General features: G+C 34.3%; 1 protein-coding gene across 9 annotated transcripts in view; it reads right to left on the bottom strand.

Annotated features, from left to right (window-relative positions):
* The window catches only part of trio (trio Rho guanine nucleotide exchange factor), a 1,217,727-nt gene that overhangs the window by 764,603 nt on the left and 430,624 nt on the right, over positions 1–22,500 (bottom strand). For all 9 annotated transcript variants that reach the window (XM_067104902.1, XM_067104910.1, XM_067104903.1 and 6 more), the window contains 7 exons: positions 6,531–6,720; positions 5,083–5,275; positions 3,950–4,263; positions 3,509–3,614; positions 2,486–2,608; positions 1,204–1,326; positions 927–1,034 (listed from right to left, as the gene is read on the bottom strand). In XM_067104902.1, coding sequence (XP_066961003.1) covers positions 927–1,034; positions 1,204–1,326; positions 2,486–2,608; positions 3,509–3,614; positions 3,950–4,263; positions 5,083–5,275; positions 6,531–6,720 — 1,157 coding nt within the window. The remainder of the gene's footprint in view (positions 1–926; positions 1,035–1,203; positions 1,327–2,485; positions 2,609–3,508; positions 3,615–3,949; positions 4,264–5,082; positions 5,276–6,530; positions 6,721–22,500) is intronic.

Raw genomic sequence — 22,500 nt, 5'->3', positions numbered from 1 at the left:
TCTATGACTACAGATTCTTACAAGCCTGTAAAATCCTCTACAAATGTAAGACTAAAATTTTATACAAAACTTAGATGTGTTAATCTTTTGAACACACATTAATGGTGCAAGAAAAAAAATAATTCCCTCAGCTTTCATTGTATGAAGAAATAACTTAGAAGCATAAAAGTCATTTTCTGGAAACTAAAAATTAAGTATTTCTTGCAGAAGTTAGATATGTTTACCTAATTGCAACATTGTCATCCCTTCATACAAAACATCATTATAAAAGAAGTATATTACATATATCTAACAACAGTCAAACTGCTGTACAATATACATAAAACTATTGTACTTAAAATATTGCAGGAATAAACTGATAATAATTCCTGAAAGGGAAACATTGGCCTTATGAACAGTAATACTGTTAATTTTCATTATTACCACCATATCATATCACATATCAATCAAGAAGGAAGAAGGGATTAAGTTTATATACAGGGTTTTTTCAGCAGACAACAGGTTCTGCTTAAAATCTGAGACATATATTGATTTTTAATATACTCTGTGAGGAAGTGACAACATTAAAGGTTGACATGGCCAATGCTCCAGACCTCTATCCACAACAGCTTTTGAGCAACAGCAAACAAACCAATGTTCACCCAGAGCTCAAGTTATTACACGCCATTCTACCACCCCATGGCTTCGAAACAATGAAAAAACACCTGGGAAATAACAAAAGTTTGACCTCATGATATTGATCATCACCATATGCAGCAACTGTTGGAAGGATGACACATGAGAAGGGTAAAGAAAGAAATTCCAATGAGCAGACTTAACTAATAAATGTAGATCCTGTACATCATACCAATAAGAAATAATGACAAATACACACATGTACATAAGTATATGGAACCTTCTATATAATGGTATTTCAATTATCTTACCTGATCTAACTTGGAAGCAACATTCCCAATGTGCTGGGCTGCATAATGACCACTCTCCATTAACCTTGATGCAACGCTCAGTATTCGGTTTATATTCATGTACACTTTCTGTTATGGAGAGAAGGTGTCAGTAATCAGGAGATAACAGCAACACCAGTCACTTGTGCAAAATCAAAAAGCAAACTTCCATATACATATTATTAATACTTTGAAATGAACTGCAACTTAAAAATATGATTTTCTGATGACCAGTACAAGACAGTAAATAAAAACTCACCTGACAGGCAACTGTAAACTGAGAATGGGCCTCTTGGAGGTCTTTAGAAATTTGGTATGAATGACCTATTTCAACATAATTGACTAGGAACTCTTCACGATTATGATACACCCAATCAAACATCTGAAACAAGATAGTAAAATCGAAATATCACCATTTTGAAGTCTACAACAATGACCATTACTGTACTGCATATATACTTAGTTTTACAGCTTGCAAGAGGTTATACCCCTAAAATTGCATAGAAAGGAAAATCTGCCCCTTACAGTACAAAAATATGAAGTAAGAAAAAACAGTAAGAACAGTATTCTCCAAATATCTGACAAATGTATGACTGTGTCCCAGCAACTCTATACCTTTATATACTGTACTGGTGAAAAGTACACAGCAGTAGCAAAAATCAGTAACTTCAATGGTAGCTTTCTGTTCACTAGCTCTTTGCTGAAAATTTCCCATAATCATTCTAATCATTCACAGTTATTGCAAAATTTCAGTCTTCAACAATTAAAGTTATGCTTAAGAAATGGGACACTACTATGTGTATTTCTGCATAAATATGCACTTGCCATCTATACCTGAGCATGTTAACAGCACAATGTGAACTATTAAAAACCAGTGACAACACTGAAAGCTAACTGGCTATTGAAAAGTAATCATATTATTTTGTTAAACCACTTAAAATCTGAAAGGATAGCAAATGATGATTCTGTAGGGATAATGTGTTTGTACATATGAAAATTACAGTAATGTTGAAGTAGTTTAACCAGATCAGGGAGTCGCATTTCTCAACTCTCCCAAAGGTAGCTGAAAGATTTGTTCTTAAGTGAAAAGTGAAAATTAGCATTGGACAATCAAACTTAAAATGATAAAACACCATCTCTGTGTGCCCATAAACATATTTCAATGACATTATCTTTACAGAGAGTGCAGTATATTAGGAGATAGCTTTCACTATTGGGCTTAGGTGCTTAAAGAATCAAGGCACAAGTTTAATGATTTTTGCTTTAGATCTTTTCTGCATGATTTCAATAACACTAAAGAAAATTAGTATGGCCTGAACACAGAGATTTGGGTAAAAGATGTAACTAGATCACTTATTTTGTGGCTTGGTTAGATCAATTCACCAGTATCTCCGGGTATGAGACACAAGTCAATGACTTTGAAGGCAGGGCCAGCACCACTTTCACTTGTTGCTGTTTATGTGCATACAAGAGAGAGAGAGAGAGAGAGAGAGAGAGAGAGAGAGATTCTTTATTATTACTATAAAATATACAATTTATACCTTTTCAACATCTTGCTCAAAAAGTCTGAGTTGGAAGCACTGGTCTAGCCTCATTTTTTTATGCTGCCACAACTGCTGCACATGCTGCTGAGCTTGGTGTACACTGTCCATTAAACTTAAAATCTATGGAGAAGATGAAATATATTAGTATTATCACAAAACTTAAAAAAACATGTACATTACTAAATAAACATCAAAAATTAAAATCTCAAAAACCACTGCTAATTAATAGCTAATTTTAATTCTGTCTGTTGGTCTTAAGCATAGTAATTCAATAATCAAAAGTTCCTGCAATAAACATACTCATACATGTACTAATTATGATACTTTGCATGAAGGCAACATATACAAAAGTTTGGAAATTAAAAGGAACAGATCAGAGCAGAAGGAACTTATTTCCTCACAATCTCATATGCTGAAATTTAATAATACACCTGTTCTTTTTAAGCAAAATCCCATTTATACAATACAAGCTAGTAATCAATCATTCATTTTTCTACAAAAATTATTCTATTTCACAGAAACAAACATGAAGGTTGTGGTACTCTCTATAAAAAATGCTTTTGCTTTGGAAGGGAAAATGTAGGTTGATAAGAGATCCCAAAACATATTAGAAGCCACAAATAATAGTAAAAAAAAATAATAATGAAAATCCAACAAACAACCACGCTCCAACTGATCATAGGAATAATTGACCTTTTTCTCTAATTAATACAAATTTTTAAAAATTACATTATACAGGATTAAGAATACAAACACCAACTTCAGTACACTCTTGTTAAAGGTAGTTCCAGTTCAACACTACTTAAGAGAAACATACAAGATTCCTAAAATTACTTGTCACAGAAAACATCTGAGTAAAGGATTTCGTAAAACTGTTCCTAACTGATATGGATGAAATAATCCATGGGAACAACAGAAAAAAAATTCACATGCCTAGCTTGCTTCCATGCAAGATAAGCACCGGGAACTAACATAAAAATCTAAAACTCTTATCCATATGAAAATGAATTTTTTTCTCACCTGAGGAATACTGTTCTGAAAATCAGGGTTATTAAGTATGAGACTTGAAGCACTATCACGACCCGAGTACCCAGAGTCATAACCACTACCTTCATCACAGTTTAATCTGAAAGAAAAATACTCATTAACTCCTGCTATTAATCCAGTGGTAACTCACATCTGAAGCCCACATATAAACAGTAATAAGGAGTTTAATACAGCATAATACAAGCTGGTACGTATAAACAATTACAGTACACTAATCTTGATACTAAAATTTTAAATCTCGGTACGATATAGTATACAGTATACGCATGTTCGAAAATATACCATTTCTAAATGGCAGAAATGAAAGTGCGCTAGCAATTAAATATAAGAATGAATTATTCACTTTATAAAAGTGATAAAATTGTAATCAAAATAAGATTACGAGTTTAAATTGCACATCACTTCATATCCAACCTTTGTAACAATCTTTGGCCCATGACGTCCAAGTCGTGTATAAGGCTTCCGGACACCTTAGAATGCATTTCTTTGTGTCTCTCAATAGCTCTCTTTGCGCCACTGACATCATCCGCAAAATCAGTCTGTTGCAATTCGTCCCGGACATCCTCCAGCTGATCGAGAAGCTCATTAGCTTGCCAAGTGAATTCCTCCACAGCCAGGCGTAACTCGATCCAGGTATTGTGATCGTATGCCAGTGACCCATCAAAATCATTTGTTAGCTGACTAGGATCAATCGTCTTGGCTAGGTTCTCCAAGCTTATCAAGTTAGTCTGAAATAAAAATACAATGATAACAATAATCTATTTAACCTTATAATAATTGAAAAAGGTACTGATTAAATTAGTCAGCAAAATACATTAAGAGAAAACTTTTAATCTCTGTTTACAAGTTATTGCTAATAAACTATAAAATTTTGATACAGATGATTATGAATGCATACAACATATATGTAACTGTCTTTTCTTTTCCTTTTTGGCAACATTTCCAAAAGGCACAACAGACAACACATTCAAGTAAGTTGATCTTATTTTTTCAGATTAGGATAAAATATTTAAGCAGCAATGTTCTTCTGCCATTAATTATTTATCAAGTACCCTGATGTGATAACCTCCTTTTACACTGCATTTCCTAAAATGTAACATCTAGAATGGAAAGTGCACAGTATATGACTTGGGATTTTCTTTTCCATAGGAACAGTGAAATGCATCCAAAACAAATGCAAAATGTGCCTTTTCCTTAGGCAATTTAAAACTGATTGTCACTGACCTTTTATTATTTCCAGTCATGTACACATTACAATAATCATAAGTACAGTATCTGATGTAAGAAACGAACAACTCTTAATCCAGTGAGCATTTTTTTTAACTGTACATAATTTTTTATCTATTTCTCTTAGCTTTTTTAATCACCAACATATCATTAAGTAACTTTCAAGAAATATAAGAAAATAAACGAACACCCTAATCCTAATTATTCATTTATCTGCTTACGCAGTAACCAGTGTTTCTGGCCAGCCCTAGGAGAGTTAATATTAGCTCAGTGGTCTGGTTAAACTAACGTAAAAAAAAAAAAAAAAGGACACCACTTACCTCGAACTTATACTTGTGACTCCCTATACTCGTACGCTGTTTCTGCCAAAAATTGTCCGGTTTCACAATGTATACAATGTGTATGTGCTGAGCAAAACTCTCATGCAGTTCTTTCAAGATGGGTTTCACTGTATTCCAGGTTGATCCGCGCATGTCAATTATCACAGTGAAGCCAATCTCACGCACTTCGTCACTGCCAATGTAAAAAATACAAAACATTACATGTCTGTATTTTGCATTTTTAAATAAGCACACAAAAAACATTAACACAGTGTAAATTTACGGTCAGTCCAATCTAAACCATTGCATTACAGTAATGTAAACTCATACAATCCCTTTGTGTTGATTTCATCACAAATGTTCTTCAACATTTTCATTACCGATGCTGCATCTAATTTATATAATGTCATTCATTCAGTATAAGTAAAAACCATATGGACACCGCATTAATTTGACAGAATATTCAGCGAAGCATAAACTCCACTAAACAAGTAAAAAATGCGTCAAAGTTTCTTTGGCACAATCGAGTTTTCTGTACAGCTGCTACATCGTATAATCAAGGCCACCGAAATAGATCTATCTTTTGTTGGTCTCGGTATAATGCTGTATGAGCTGCGGCCCATGAAACTTTAACCACGGCCCAGTGGTGGCCTATCCTATATCGTTGCCAGAAGCGCGATTATGGCTAATTTTAACCTTAAATAAAATAAAAACTACTGAGGCTAGACGGCTGCAATTTGTTATGTTTGATGATTGGAGAGTGAATGATAATCGTATCAATTTGCAGCCCTCTAGCTGCAGTAGTTTTTAAGATCTGAGGGCAGACAGAAAAAAAGTGCAGATAGGATAATATGAGGACAGAATAAAGTGCAGATGGACAGACAAAGACGTCACAATAGTTTTCTTTTATAGAACACTAAAAAGTGCGATATATTCTTGGAACCTCAAAAGTTCAAGCGAAGATGCAATGCATGACTACCTTGTATCTTAATAATTTACCTGCATTTTATCAATTTATTTGTTAATTTTTTAATTATTTTTTCTTTTCTAATAACTGAGCCCTTCTTTCTATTTCCTATTACCTTCTGATACTTCTTTAAAATGAACACCATATTCTTTGGAAGCTTGAATTTCAGGTCAAATGCCCCTATGGAGGACTTGTTCCATATGAATAGGGTTCATCTTCTGAATAATAATAATAATAATAATAATAATAATAATAATAATAATAATAATAATAATAATAATAATAATAATAATAGTTTCCATACCTATTATCTTTTACCTTTTTAAGAAACTGAGAACAACACAAAATAATCATTACTCCAGGAAATAAAAACTGGCTCAAAACTGAGTGATCTAAAAAAAAATAAATAAATAAAAAAAACAGGAATTGCAAACTACAAAAACAGAACCAATGAGACTTCAAAAATGCCTCCATCCATTACCTTGGAATCTGCATGAGGTATTGCAGGAGCGGGCGGTAGTCGTCATGCTTGAGTCTGTCTCTGCGGGTGCTCGCAGGAAAGGTGAGGATGGGTCCCGCCCTTTGGTCGCGACCCCCGGACAAATAGGCCACCTTCTCGTGGAGCACCGTCATCACGTCTACCGCCCGTAATCCATCCATCCTCTTCGGAACTGCAAAAATAATGATGGCATAAGTCTGTTGTTCCAAATATATGGGAAAAACATCAATAATAATAATAATAATAATAATAATAATAATAATAATAATAATAATAATAATAATAATAATATCCATAAAAAATCTGAATGACACAAATAAAGACAAAATACATTTTCACAGTTATCAATATAATAATATAATAATAATAATAATAATAATAATAATAATAATAATAATAATCCATCACCAATCTGAATAACATAAATAAAGGCACAATATATTTTCATAGCCATTTTCAGAAACTGTCTACAGTACAAATACTTTACAACCTATTCTGGCAAAAAAAAAAAAAAAAAAAAAAAAATCCAACAGATTGCTGTTAGTTTTCCCGTCCCATTTAAGAATATTATCAATAGTTATAAAAAAAAGAACATCCAAATAACAGCATTAAGATTAATAAAGTCAACGTTCCATCTTATCCATATGCCAACCAACCAGGCACTTTGTAGAACAGTGGGCAGTTCAGTATGTCAATTTTCTATACAGCATTATTCTGCGTTTTCGGAACCCTAAAGAAAAAATAAATCGTTTTAAGCTCACACTTACACCAAACTCCTCAGAAATATGAATTTCCAGCTCAGTTTCCTTAACTACTTCTCCTATACCTTTCCGTTCAATATCTTTTCCATCCCATCAATCTTATGCTCTTTTTTTTTTTTTTTTTAGTTTCTCGTGTTCTCTTCATAGAAGCATGCGCTCTGAGAACATAATTATGCCTAGCATCCATTCAGTATTATTTAGTGTATCAATAATTACTCTGCATTTTTCAACAACATTACTTCCCTCTGAGAAATAACAATTTACACTGTCTTGACCCTTTCCATCCCACTCCATTATATTCGACTTCATTCAATTCCATCCCTATTTACCTATCGGAGTGGAACTCTCATCGCGAGTCAACTTCGAACCAAGAAGTGAGCACGTCCAAAGCAATGTTCAAACACTGAGATGTGTACGTACGTGACATGACTTGTGCATCGCAATCCGGACGAATTAAATGATCATGCGCATCAGACCTTGTCATTAATGACTTGGCAGAGAGGGTCTTTACACGTATTTGAAATTTTATAAGGATCATTATTTATAAAGTGCAAAAACGGATATGGATTAGATTAGTAGGCTTAAGGATTACGTAACCTTTTCTAACAGGTTTTAAATACTTTCAGGATACAGGGCACAAGCAGATATATCAACAAGCACAAGATTTAATTCGGTTCTAGGTCGACCGATTCTTTTTCTCGAGCCCACTTCAAATGATTTTCCTGTTTACTACCATTGGCTTTTTGCGCAATATCACAATCTGTAAAATCAACTTGATTTAAAATAATAAAAAAAATCCCTAAGGTGCTTCGTAAACAAATAACATTTTACACAAAACTTCAGAACCACTTGATTATAAAGCAAAGTGTATGCTCTCCTTGAAGAAATTTTTCATTTCTACTTTTGACTCGCTAATAATTCTGTTAGGATTCGTAATCTCTTCGTTGACTGCAAGAAGGATAAGTTAGAAATAACAGACTTACTTTTTATTTACTAGTACATTTACAAATTAACTGATGCCAGTGAAAAAAATATGCCGAAAGAAATAATTCAGCATTTTCTGCTCTTAACAAAAATCAACCAAGCAGCACTTACATGGTGACACGGCTACTTGCTTATTGAACATCATACTTATTTTCATAAATCATAAAAAAAATTACGTAGGCCGTGCCTTTCCTGATGACATCAGACATCAGCAGCTTACCCATGGCTGTAAAAACAAATGAAGAAAACTCACTCAAGTTGTCGACCATTTTACTGGCAATGTTCAACAAATTGCATTCCTATTCCACCTAGGGAAAAAAACCCTTCATATTCTTCTCATCCACGCGGACGAGGGGCAATTAATGAATCAATCAATTCTTATCTGATGTGCAACAGGCCTGATAAGATAGCAACACGATGGAGTGGAGGACGAGAGAGAGGAGACGACAGCACAAGTCTTTCTAACGCCAACTCTCGCCACTTTCGTAGTCGCCTTCTAAAAAGTGAAAGTGATGGGTCGGTAAGTTGCGCCAGAGACCTATTTCGGCCAACGACACCCCAACAATAGGACCTCGGAAGTGACACCGAGTGGCGTGTCCCATACAATCGCCTCCTACGTCCTATATAAGGAACTGATGAAGACAAGCAGTTGGCTGCTGCAGCTCTTGATTCCGTTTAAACGTTCCTCAACTTCCAACGTCATTTTTAAAAAATGACAGAAAACGGAGGAAGGAATGGTATGGGAAACTAAGAAAAATCAGAGTCGACGACGGGGAATGACAGCAAAGTGTCAATCTAAAGTGAAGTCTAGCAAGAAACTGACACATCAGGAGATTTTATTCTCTCTCTCTCTCTCTCTCTCTCTCTCTCTCTCTCTCTCTCTCTCTCTCTCTACCTAAGTGGAATCTAATAAGGGTGAAAGTCTCACGAGATAGTCGCGTGCACTGACACAGCAGATTTTAATTCTCTCTCTCTCTCAAATGTTACAACAAATTGAATACGTTCTGTACCATTTAAATCAACGGATGTTTATTTTACATGCTCAATTAGCCAAGATCCACAAACATGCAACATCCAAGTTACGTAAAAATGTTACCACTTGAATAAACATGACGAATCGAGCGCACCTGCTCTGAACTAGAAAATGTTCAAACAAATGTGTGACGAATACGTGCACTTTAATAAAAGTATGTATAAATAACTACATAAAAGTGGAATGAAGGTCACAGGAATCCCTAGCGTTACAATTCCATTTCAGAGTAATTGGCACCAAACCGATTACAGCCAGCCAGTCTAAGGCTATTGAAAATGTTGCCGCTTTCGGGGAAATGATGTATTCATATACGCGACCCAAATTAGTTGACATCCGTGTGTGTGTGTGTGTGTACACACACACATATATATATATTATATTATATATATATATATATATATATATATATATATATATATATATATATATATATATATATATATATATATATATATATATGTGTGTGTGTGTGTGTGTGTGTGTGTGTGTCTGTGTATGTGTTAAATACGAACGTATTGTTGAGAGAAATATTAAATCTGACACCCAAACTAGAAACCGTCGTTTGAAATTCACTTTCCTAAAATACTTTGATTTTAACAAAATGCACAAAATCAATTTTCTGTTTCAATTAACTCATCTAGACTAAATACCAAATTCACTATCGGGTATAAAAATCAAGCATTTAACTACAGCACATTTCATAAGAAATAATAATAATAATAATAATAATAATAATAATAATAATAATAATAATAATAATAATTATTTTTATTATTATTATTATTATTATTATTAAAGATATGCCTCAGAAGTAAACAACTAAAATTAACAGCCAACTATTAATATTATTATTATTATTATCTTAAGATAAGCCTAAGAAGAAACCAACTATAATCAATCAACAGCCAACTTCTTAGCGAGCGTCTTCATTCCCCCTTTCGCCTCTCTCTCTCTCTCTCTCTCTCTCTCTCTCTCTCCATTCATCTCCGAAATTAAACTTTTCCCCCAGATATTCTTTGCACCTCCGAGGGAGCATTATTTTCCGAGAGGCCAAAAGACTGGACAAAGGGAGAGAGAGAGAGAGAGAGAGAGAAAAAAAAAGGGACCCTTTTTTTTTCTTCCATCCTCTTGTTTCATAATGAACTCTTGGTTCCTTCCCTTTGTTATTTTGGCTAACCGGTAAGTATTCTTCTTTTTTATTTCTTTCTTATTTCTGATATTCGTGGATTTTCTATAGAATATATAAAAATGTGTTTTTTATAATAATAATAATAATAATAATAATAATAATAATAATAATAATAATAATAATAATAATAATAATATAATATAATAATAATAATAATTATAATAATAATAATAATAATAATAATAAGAAGAAGAAGAAGAAGAAGAAGAAGAAGAAGAAGAAGAAGAAGAAGAAGAAGAAGAAGAAGAATTATTATTATAACTTCCCTACATCAACAAAATGTTTACAACGTAATGATAATAAAAAATTATTCATAGTATTTTTATTTTCAAATATATTTGTACAATTATATGGCAGTGGATTTTTTCTCCAATAATAATAATAATAATAATAATAATAATAATAATAATAATAATAATAATAATAATAATAATAATAATAATAATAATAATAACTGACAGTTCTGGTCCTATAACCTTCAAATAATAATTTACTTTCTAATAACAAAATAAGATCCATCTGAAATTTCAAATTTGTCTCATCCTGGCTTTGTAAACCACAAACTAAACCGTACATAAAAGTACAGGAAATCCAGTGATGCTAATAAAAAAAAAAATTTGCAATTCACTGCCTTTCCCCCTTTATGAAAAAAAAACTGAAGGGAGGAGTAATTTATACTTCTAACGACGTAAAGACCTAAAGAAGAAAAGTAAAGGAATTAGGAAAGACAAATATACCGATTCAACTCTAAAGGATGAAGCAAACTCGCCTTTCGGAAAGTTTACAGACAGATGCCCACGGAAGTTTAATATTCCATTAAATTCGATCAGGATTCAAACATAAAAGTTACAAGATAAGATATTCCTATCCGCCTCCCAGCTTTGGCCAAACACTACCTTTCCTGTGAGAAAAAACAGGTTTTATATAGTGAGAGATTCGAGTCACAGAGCGTAAAATTCCTATGAAAGTTGACCGGTTAAAAAATTTGCTAGACTTCCCCTCACTTTTTTTAAAGGCCCGGAAGGGGGGGAGGACCAGTTTGGATTTTTCCGTTGAAAGGAAACGGTCAACACACTATGGGTAAATAATTCAACTATAATCGGATAGCAATTATATTACAATCCAGTGTTTATGCTGCATTTATATTACAATCCCATGTTTAAACTGCAGTTACACTATAATCCAGTGATTAACCTGCAATTATATTACAATCCAGTGTTTAACCTGCAATTATATTACAATCCAGTGTTTAACCTGCAATTATATTACAATCCAGTTTTAAACTGCAATTATATTACAATCCAGTGTTTAACCTGCAATTATATTACAATCCAGTGTTTAACCTGCAATTATATTACAATCCAGTTTTAAACTGCAATTATATTACAATCAAGTGTTTAACTACAACTGTGCTACAATGCAAAGTTTAAACTGCAATTATACTACAATCCAGTATTTAACCTGTAATTATATTACAATCCAGTGTTTAAACTACAATTATATTACAATCCAGTGTTTAAACTGCAACTGTATTACAATCCAAAGTTTAAACTGCAATTATATTACAATCCAAGGTTTAAACTCCAATTATATTCCAATCCAGTGTTTAAACTGCAATTATATTGCAATCAAGTGTTTAAACATAAATTATATCACAATTCAATGTTTAAAATGCAATTATATTACAATTCAGTGTTTAAAATACAATTATATTACCATCCAGAATTTAAACTGCAATTATATTACAATCTAGTGTTTAAACTGCAATTATATTACAATCCAGTGTTTAAACTGCAATTATATTACAACCCAGTGTTTAAACTGCAATTATACTACAATCCCGTGTTTAAATTGAAATTATATTACAACCCAATTTAAAATGCAATTACATTACAAACAAGTGTTCAAACTGCAATTACATTACAATCCAGTGTTTAAACTGCAATCATATAACTGCAATTACATTACAATCCAGTGTTTAAACTGCAATTATATTACAATCCAATGTTTAAACTGCATTTATATTACACCCAATGTTTAAACTGCAATTACAATATAATCCAGTGTTTAAACTGCAATTATATTACAATCCAATGTTTAAACTGCAATTACACTACAGACCAGTGTTTAACCTGCAATTATATTACAATCCAGCGTTTGAACTGAACGGAACGAGACTCAAACACTATGGCCGAGGCCAAAGAGTCTAAATGTTTGTTTGTTTTTCTCTCCTATAAGGAGCATCTAACTAAATGCACCATTTCCAAGACATGTATCAACCTAGGGTCATAAATTTTGATGTTTAACAACTTAAAATCTGCTTACACACAGTGTTCTTTTTTGTTCTCCTACTGTCAGCTCAAGGCCATAATTATTACTTCTAATACTTCAATTCCTGACATATTTTATTTGTAATCTCTGCATCCACAAACTAAAATCCCACACAAGGGATTTCAATGTCATAAAAAGATTACTTAAAATAATCTACAACCATTCTAATGGTTAGTTAGTTTTCAACTTTTCAGTCACAACACTGAAATGTCACCAAATACCTTCCAACATCCATGTCCACAGAAGGATTGACTGATTATGGTTGTTAAAACTGGCGTCAAAAAGGATTGACTGATTATGGATGTTAAAACTGGCGTCACAACATCCAGGTTATTGACGCCGATCAATAAAAAGGAAATATCCAAACACTGCATTTACATACAATTCTGTGAACTCTTCCTATTGTAATTTCCCCTTGCTTCTCGCTACGACCTACTGTTGTCACTTCTGATTTGGTAACTCCTATAAAATTTACGGACAGTCGATAATCCGCGGTACAACCGGCATTATGGCCCTGTAACTATATACTCGGTTACAAAAGTCTATGTTAACGGTATGACTGTAATCGACTTAAAATATATTATCAACGACGCAAGGATTCGCTCTGTGTGTGTGTGTGTGTGTGTGTTTGTGAGTGTGTGTGTGTAAACGTAAGACTATAATCGACCTAAAATGTATGTATTGTTAAACTAACCAAGAACTCTCTCTCTCTCTCTCTCTCTCTCTCTCTCTCTCTCTCTCTCTCTCTCTCTCTCTCTCTCAGTGCGAGTGTGTGTGCGCATATGCAAGCGAGTTCTTATCAGCCCAAATTCCTTTGTTTCACCCTTAGAGGCATCGCAACTTTTATCCGCTTCCGAGCTACGTCTTCCAAAGGATATCTCTCTCTCTCTCTCGTCTCGAACGCCTTCAGGAAATGCCTTATTTTTTTATCAGCATTTCTTGAAAACTTCGCTGGGCTTTTCCTTCTCGCAGAATGACGAGGCACTTCAAAGCTACCAGCCCCAACCCCCGCCCTCTCCCCCCTCCCAAGACCCCCTTGCATTCTCCTACAACCTCCGAGAATGAAACCCGACGTTTTATTTCCACTTGAAAGTCATTTAAGAGTTAGTCGCAGTGGTTATAAATCTTTTTTTTAGTGATGGCACCCTAAGTAATGTAATCATTACCGTGGCACCCCTTCTTCACCATCCCACCATATCGCATCAATTAACTTCTTATTTCATGAATAGAATTATTATCCATACTCAAACCAAAATCGGAACACCGTACATGCAGAGATATACTGTACAAACAAAGAGCATATCAGAAGAAGTAAAAATGATGATAATAATTATATGAAGACTTCTACAAACTTTTTTTTTTTACAAATGTTCATTGAGATGATCTAGCCAAGACAAAATTCATGACAATCTTGCAACACCCCAAGGTACTGTCTGTGGCACCCCAGGATGTCACGGCACCTAGTTTGAGAATCACTGGGTTAGTGGTAGACGCTGAAGGCCGCTGAGTAATGCTGGCATCAAGGATTGAATCATCTCAAAACACATCGCTAAGAGAATTCTCAAACTTTAATAATATGTCATAATAAAAAGATGGAGATTCTTCAATCCGACATAAATATGTGAAAAAGTCTGATTAACGAAATGTGAATATTAATAGGCAAAAAATAAGTGCAGCAACAACAATTACATCAATAATAATGAATCGCTCCCAAAAATAACAAAACCCTAAAATTTAACAAAAACAACACTTGCCAATTAAGTCGAACTCTTGATGAGGGAATAAAAATCTGGTAACAAAACGGTTTTCGTCAAATTTACACAAGAAAACATAAAGAAAAATAATTACGAAATTAATAATAATAATAAACGACAGAATTCACTAACCAAATGAGAAGACATCCACGTGAAATAAATGAAATATAAATTATTTTTCTCCAAAGGAGAGAGAGAGAGAGAGAGAGAGAGAGAGAGAGAGAGAGAGAGAGAGAGAGAGAGAGAGAGACATACGCCAGCGCGCAATACACACACAACATATATATGTACAGTATATATATATATATATATATATATATATATATATATATATATATATATATATATATATATATATATATATATTATATATATATATATATATATATTAATATATATATATATATATATATATATATATATATATATATATACTGTATATACACACACACAATTAATTTATTACTTCCCTGAGTCTTCCCTTAGAGAGAGAGAGAGAGAGAGAGAGAGAGAGAGAGAGAGAGAGAGAGAGAGAGAGAGAGAGAGAATATCTAAGCCTCATAAAATATAAAAAAAAAACACTCATGGTTGAGGAACGCTGAAAAACCAAGAGTAGAGTAGAGGAGGAGGAGGAGGAGGAGGAAAGAGAGAAAGTGAGGGAGGAGGAAAGGAGGTCCTCTCTTATCTGTTGATGACACAACCACCCTGCCATAATAAAGATGGCAGCTGTGGTCTCCTGGAACGCCGAAAAGACCCCATTACCCTAAAAAGCTCATCAAGGTACACACACATTTTCAAAGACGGAACTGATAATATTATTTACGGAGCACCAGCATCGTGATTTACTCTGTCCATGACTCCAAAAAATGTCTGGGAATTAACTTCATGGAACTGTGACTTATTAGAAAGAACAGGAATGTCTTAGTAAATAGTCCAGTGTTCAAGTAAATGTCGTCATATGTATTAACATACAATTACAACTAAAAGACCAACGAACAGGTACTGTATATACCGCTGTCTTACACGAAAGCAACGGTACAAATTAGAAAAAGGTCGATTCCCAAAATGTCACAGTTCTATTTTCCAAAATCAATTTTCCCTCACAAATGACAAGTAAGTAGATTTGGGACATCCCGAGTAATCATGAATTAACAGTACTGACAAAATCTTAAAACTTTCCATTCAACAAAAAAAAAATTATAAATTCCATCTACTTAGCCTTTTAGTATTAATAATACATATAGAAAATATTCAGAGACAAATAACTTTAAAGCTATTTATTTTGTTCTTGCAATATGAAAACGATCTTTAAATGATAAAAATCATAATACAGTGATAGGACATCGTATACATAAAAAGTCTACGCATATTACAACCCTAGTTTAACTTATGTGAGTCAACACCATAAGTCTTGGCCAAGGATTCTCGTTGTAGCTGCACATTTTGTAAAGTATTTACAAAATCCTAAAAAAAGGTACCTATTTTGTATGCTTTTCAACCTATCACCATCCATACCTATCATTTGCATCACCGTCGAAAATTATGTTCGACCCATCCATAAGTTTTACTTTAATAATAAAAAAAATTCCACTACCAATCGTCATGCCTGATTTTCTAATTCGGCTTTTGCTACTCGTCTTCAGTGGCGTAGCTGCTATTCCATCAGTAGGGGGGGGGCCCAAGGTGGGCCAAGATAATTTTTGGGGGCCAAAGAAAATTACACAATACTAATTTACCAATTCTGTAATTAGTAAAATATTCTACTCTCGAAGGTATATAAATGAAGGAAAACAATAGTATTAGTAATTAGTGAACCTGTATTTGAAATTATAGAGTTCAATTTTCAATTAATTTTCAACTTTTCCTATATGCAAATGTATCAAATACTGTGAGGGTTAAAGTTTAGCTGCAAAGGGAATTTCAACTGGGGGGGTCAAACATCTGACGAGGGGCCCGGGGCCCCCACCTGGCCCCCCATAGCGACGCCACTGCTCGTCTTATTTCTTTGAGGTGTAACACTGCCACACTTAATAATACGAGAGTTATTTTGTTCAGAAGTCTTCTGAAAGCGTTAAGCAGATGTTGCTCTCAATGTTAAGCGACACTGTGTGCTACTAGAAACACCGTGCTTCGTTGCCATTAAGTACTTGATGGTTTGTTGCAAGTCTGAACTTTGTGTTACTTATTATGAGTACCCTATTCAGTAGAAACGCACAAATGAAATTTTTGGTGCGTCCTAAAGTTAAGAATGTACATTATGATGTAATATCACTGTCATGAAATCTTGATGGAATTGTAATTTTTCATGTCTGCGGCAATTTCATGGTCCCCACTAGAAGAGGACACTGCAAATAAATATCTACAGAACACTCCTACAGCAAAAATACAAAAAATCACCTCAAATATAAACCAGAAGTCCCCCATCCAATAATTTAAAAAATCAAATCTATTGACAATTATTTCCGTTGTGACAACTATTAACCCAACCAACGAACATGACATTTGCTGAGACAATTAGAAACAAGCAGATCTGTTTAATTCAAATAAAATCAATGTCCTGGCAGCAATGACCTAAAATATACTCCTCTTGATTAGATGGAGCAAGACATCTAGGAGATATGATACAATGTTTATGAAAAACAAAATATAAAGTTCATCTCCTCAGCACCTAATCCTACTCAGCATCTAATAGATCACTAGTTATCAGCAACGGTGCAAACTTCCTTAAGGATGATGGACGTCCTTGGCTCACATCCCATTTAGTGGCTAAGAGATCACAACAGGAGAGTTTCCGGCATACCCAAAATTAATTGGGTGTCATTAGCGGATCTATTCTTCAAAGTCACCGGAATTACTGTGGCATTAGCAGTTAATTAAACTAATATTGTTATTACCTATATTATTGCCATTTTGTGTGTGTGTGTGTTAAAGCTCATGCACAGAAGCTTCTAATGTCCTTAGGTAGTAGTTCATGCCCGAAGCGATAATGGAGAAAGATCGTTCCAAATCTCTACCTTTCTCTCAAGATGCAGGATAAGATTAAAGATAAAAGGCATCGCCTTCGGCTTAAACCATTTAAAACCATCAATAGGAAAATAATTCCTTGCTTACATTTTTAACGGGCTCTGTAATGAAGACGATATTCACACTTACGAAAATTCTAGATAAAGAACCTTAAAAAATTTTGTACAAAAATGCATGAGCGTGTAAATGTTAAGGAATATATCAATCATGTATATAACATTTTAACGATAACCATTGGAACTCTGGCAGAAAGGAATACTATAAAGATTATTTACAACATTTACATGATATATATTCAGTAAATTACGTATGTTATGGTGGAGTGTGTGTGTTTGTGTACAAACATCAGTATGTGGGCATGTAAATTAATATTAAATAAGAGACATAGCTGAAAACGAGGTATTAAACACCTGACTGGCGTATTTTTATGATTCTAGAGTAATTTAACTTTAGCAGGCTATAAAATCATCATATAATCACCGCCTACGAGCCATAAAATCATTCCTTCTACTATGACCACACTTCACATCTTTTCTACACGATCTAGGGCAGTGGTTCTCAACCTGGGGGCCATGGCAAGAATTTAGGGGGGCCATGGTGGGCTGTTGCAAATTATACATTTCTAAATAATGTTAGGAATCTGAATAAAGAAAAAAAACTTGCATCACTGTCCTGGCAAAGGAAATTTTCTTTTTTAATTGATTGACAATAAAATTTTTTTACATAATATTGTTACTGATGTGTGATAAAATATGCAGAGGTTAATTGAACTTTTTCCCAACCAAATTCAAATTTGCTATTGTCCGCTAGTCTTTTGCAGTCTAGTGATGTAGGTTAAGCATATTACAGAAATCTATCTAATATAAGATAATTATGGCTGTAAACTTCGCAATAAAGCAGGGGTGTTCTCTTCATCAACATTTTATTTTATTTTTTTATTTTTTTATTTTTTTTTTTTCTTTTTACCTTTTTTTGGCGGGGTGGGATTTGGGAGAAAAATGAAGGGGAGCCACACGAATGTTGAGAATTCATGAAGGGGGGAATGGAGTGAAAAAGGTTGAGAACCACTCATCTAGGGAGATAATTCTTCCACTGATGACGAAAATTAATAATTAAATGTACACTATCCTTACCTAAGTAAGTAAGTATATCTTAGTTTAACCAGACCACTGAGCTGATTAACAGCTCTCCTAGGGCTGGCCCGAAGGATTTGATTTATTTTTACGTGGCTAAGAACCAATTGGTTACCTAGCAACGAGACCTACAGCTTATTGTGGAATCCGAACCACATTATAGCGAGAAATGAATTTCTATCACCAGAAACAAATTTCTTTTGTTCTTCACTGGCCGGTCGGAGAATCGAACTCGCCACCATCAGAGCTGTAGTCGAGAACGGAACCTGCTCACCCAGCGAAGAACTATCCTTACCTGACACATGTATTAGTAATACCATTACTTGACATTCTGGAAAAATCTCATTCAAAACAGCAACCTAAGGACTGCGCTGAGAAGAAGAAAATACTATAATAACTTACCACTGCAGCCATTGCAAACGTTATCTTTCTAAAAAATTGACATTAGTGCTGTTTTCTGTTATCATCAACATCATGCTCTGTATCAACAGTCAAGGAATGGGTGTCGCCACTGCCGGAGGGTTACAAATGAAAAATGAATGATTGACAGCCATTTTTCAATACGTTAAAGGTGACGAATTGCAATGTAACTTCGTACAACGGCGAAGAGACAGAAGCTAAAAGTACCGATATCCAGCCAAATAACTATATAAATAAGATCAAAACCGTATAGTTACATAATTTTTATTAAATCAAGTGTGACGTAACTGATAAAAATATCAAACAAGTACAGCGTATAATGCTGTATGAAACTCTCAGCCGCGGCCCATTAAACTCTCAGCCGGCCGTGGTGGCCTGTGTTGTTGCGTTGTCAGACGCACGATCATGGCTAACTTTAACTTTTAATAAAATAAAAACTACTGAGGCTACAGGGCTGCAATTTGATATGTTTGATGACTGGAGGGTGCATGCTCAACATACCAATTTGCAGCCCTCTAGTCTCAGCATTTTTTAAGATTTGAGGGCGAACAGAAAAAGCGCGGACGGACAGACAAAGCCGTCTCAATAGTTTTCTTTTACAGAAAACTTAAGTGCAATCCAAACAATTACAACTGATTAATACTCGTAAACAGCAAAAATCTTAAGAAATAATCTGATTCACCTACTCTATCCTATTTTGTGAAACACGGCAGTCTATATCAATTAACGTTCTTAAACTTAATTCAATATTGATATACGACCACTTATATTTATTAAAAACTATAGAAGGTCCTACTCTAAAAAAAAAAAAAAAAAAAAAAAAACACACACACACACACACACGAGTAGCCTATACTATATTACGGAAACAGACTTTCACAGTTCAACATAACACTCGAGTGCTAAAATTATATCCATAATTTTAATTTGCTACTCCTCGTTTCAACATTGTTTCATTACAAACGGAATTAACCGGTTCAAAACATGCTTCATTGCAGAACTGACAATTTCAAACCATTCTTTCACTGCAAACAGGACTGACAATATCAAAACATTCTTTCACTGCAAACAGAACTGACGATTTCAAAACATTCTTCCATCACAAACAGAACTGACAATTTCAAAACATTCTTCCATCACAAACAGAACTGACAATTTCAAAACATCCTTCCATCACAAACAGAACTGACAATTTCAAAACATTCTTCCATCTCAAACAGAACTGACAATTTCAAAACATTCTTCCATCACAAACAGAAATGACAATTTCAAAGCATTCTTCCGTCACGAACAGAACTAGCAATTTCAAAACATTCTTCCGTCACAAACAGAACTGACGCTTTCAAAACATTCTGCCATCACAAACAGAAGACAATTTCAAAACATTCTTCTATCTCAAACAGAACTGACAATTCCAAAACATTCTTCCGTCACAAACAGAACTGACAATAATTCCAAGACGTGGAACAGTACTTTAATAAACTGCAGCCGTCAGGACGACATAAACCATTTAGCCGAAGAGAGAGAAAAAGAAAACTCGAGTTAATTTAGGCCAATGAAACGACTCGCTCGCCTGTTTCCTCCATTACAGGACGTGTTATCAACCTGACGCAATGCACCCAAGCCGACCGAAATTGTAATGCGACTGGTCCTCTGCATTATAGAGCAGCCTGGCCGTAAAGCCCGAGAAATAAGATCAATTTGGCTGATAAGGTGCTAATGGCACCCTTTCATAAGAGAGGAAGCCAAAAAAAAAAAAAATATTTACGACCTCGACGGAAGATGGCGCTGCGGAATTCTCGATGATAAATTTCACGGGATAGGAGATGCTTTCCTAGTCACCGCGAAGTCGTTGCGGAATCCTCAACGATAAAATTCCGCGGGAAAGAAGCTTCTCTGTCCATCGCGAAATCACTGCGGAATCCTCAGCGATAAATTCCGCGGGAAAGGAGATGCTTCTCTGTCTGTCGCGAAATAGCTGCGGAATCATACAAGATATATTCTGCAGGATACGAGATACATTTTTATCCATCGCGAAGTCGCCAAGAGTGCGAAAATATTCAGCGGAATTGTCTGCGCACGAGAATAGCTTCCAAAGTTTTGCGCTAATGAGATTAAGGCTATTAGCAAAATTACCACGACCAACACGAGCGTCCGTTAGACTGATTTCACACTGATTAAAGAAAAGATCTAAATCTTTGGTTGTGCTTTTCTCGATCGCTTGCGAGAACATATAATCTTTTCTAGCGAGAAGTGATAATATAGATAATATATTTTCTTGGGTGTTAATATTTAAACCACTTAAATAAAATACTAACATATTAATTGCAGAGCTTTCTTAAAAGTTCCCATTTACAAACAGTAACGTTAGAGATGTAATTACCAAAAAGCATTGAAAGGTGCACCAATCGAAGACCCTTATCATAAATTGTTAGATAGTCTTTTCTGATGAAAAGCTTTCCTACAAGAACTAAATTACTAAGTAACTGAGCGTTACTTGTCTTATATGGCAGCATATGTAGTATGCTCACACACACACACACACACTATATCTATACATATGTATGTATATGTATGTATGTATATTTAATTATATATATACACATATATATAACACACACACGAGAAATCAACACACAATCACGTTTGGTTTATATATCATATATATATATATATATATATATATATATATATATATATATATATATATATATATATATATATATATATATATATATAAAATCACGTCACTGCTCTGAAACTGTTAAAAGAGAAACGTGACAATTACCCCAATGAAAGAAATACCCATGCTAAACCATGCACAATAAATGCGGGAAAAATTTGAACGCAGAACCGTAGGACAAAGCATATCATAAAAAATATCTAACTGCCATAAACGTCCCACAATAAAAACAACAAGAGCCTAACTTAACTCTTCCGTGACCTTGGTTCACAAAGTTGATTAAAAGGCTTACGACCCCATATATTCCCAACTGGTTACTATAACACTGCTCGGGCTAATTACGAGAAGCTGCGTTACACGATGGCACGATGAAATACAATGAATTTAGTCTCTCTCTCTCTCTCTCTCTCTCTCTCTCTCTCTCTCTCTCTCTCTCTCTCTCTCTCTCTCTCAGCCATATGCGTTCCTTTGCTATAATGACAGTATTTTTCAGTATTTCTTCTATGGACAGATTAATTCTCTCTCTCTCTCTCTCTCTCACAAGTTCGATCCTTTGCTGCAAAGGCAGCCCCTTTTCAGTATTTCACCTATGTACAGATTAATTCTCTCTCTCTCGGCCAAGTGCGGTTATTTGCTATAT

Source organism: Macrobrachium rosenbergii, chromosome 6 (genome assembly GCF_040412425.1).
Source record: "Macrobrachium rosenbergii isolate ZJJX-2024 chromosome 6, ASM4041242v1, whole genome shotgun sequence".
NCBI lineage: Eukaryota > Metazoa > Arthropoda > Malacostraca > Decapoda > Palaemonidae > Macrobrachium > Macrobrachium rosenbergii.
This window is presented reverse-complemented; position numbering and strand designations above follow the sequence as displayed.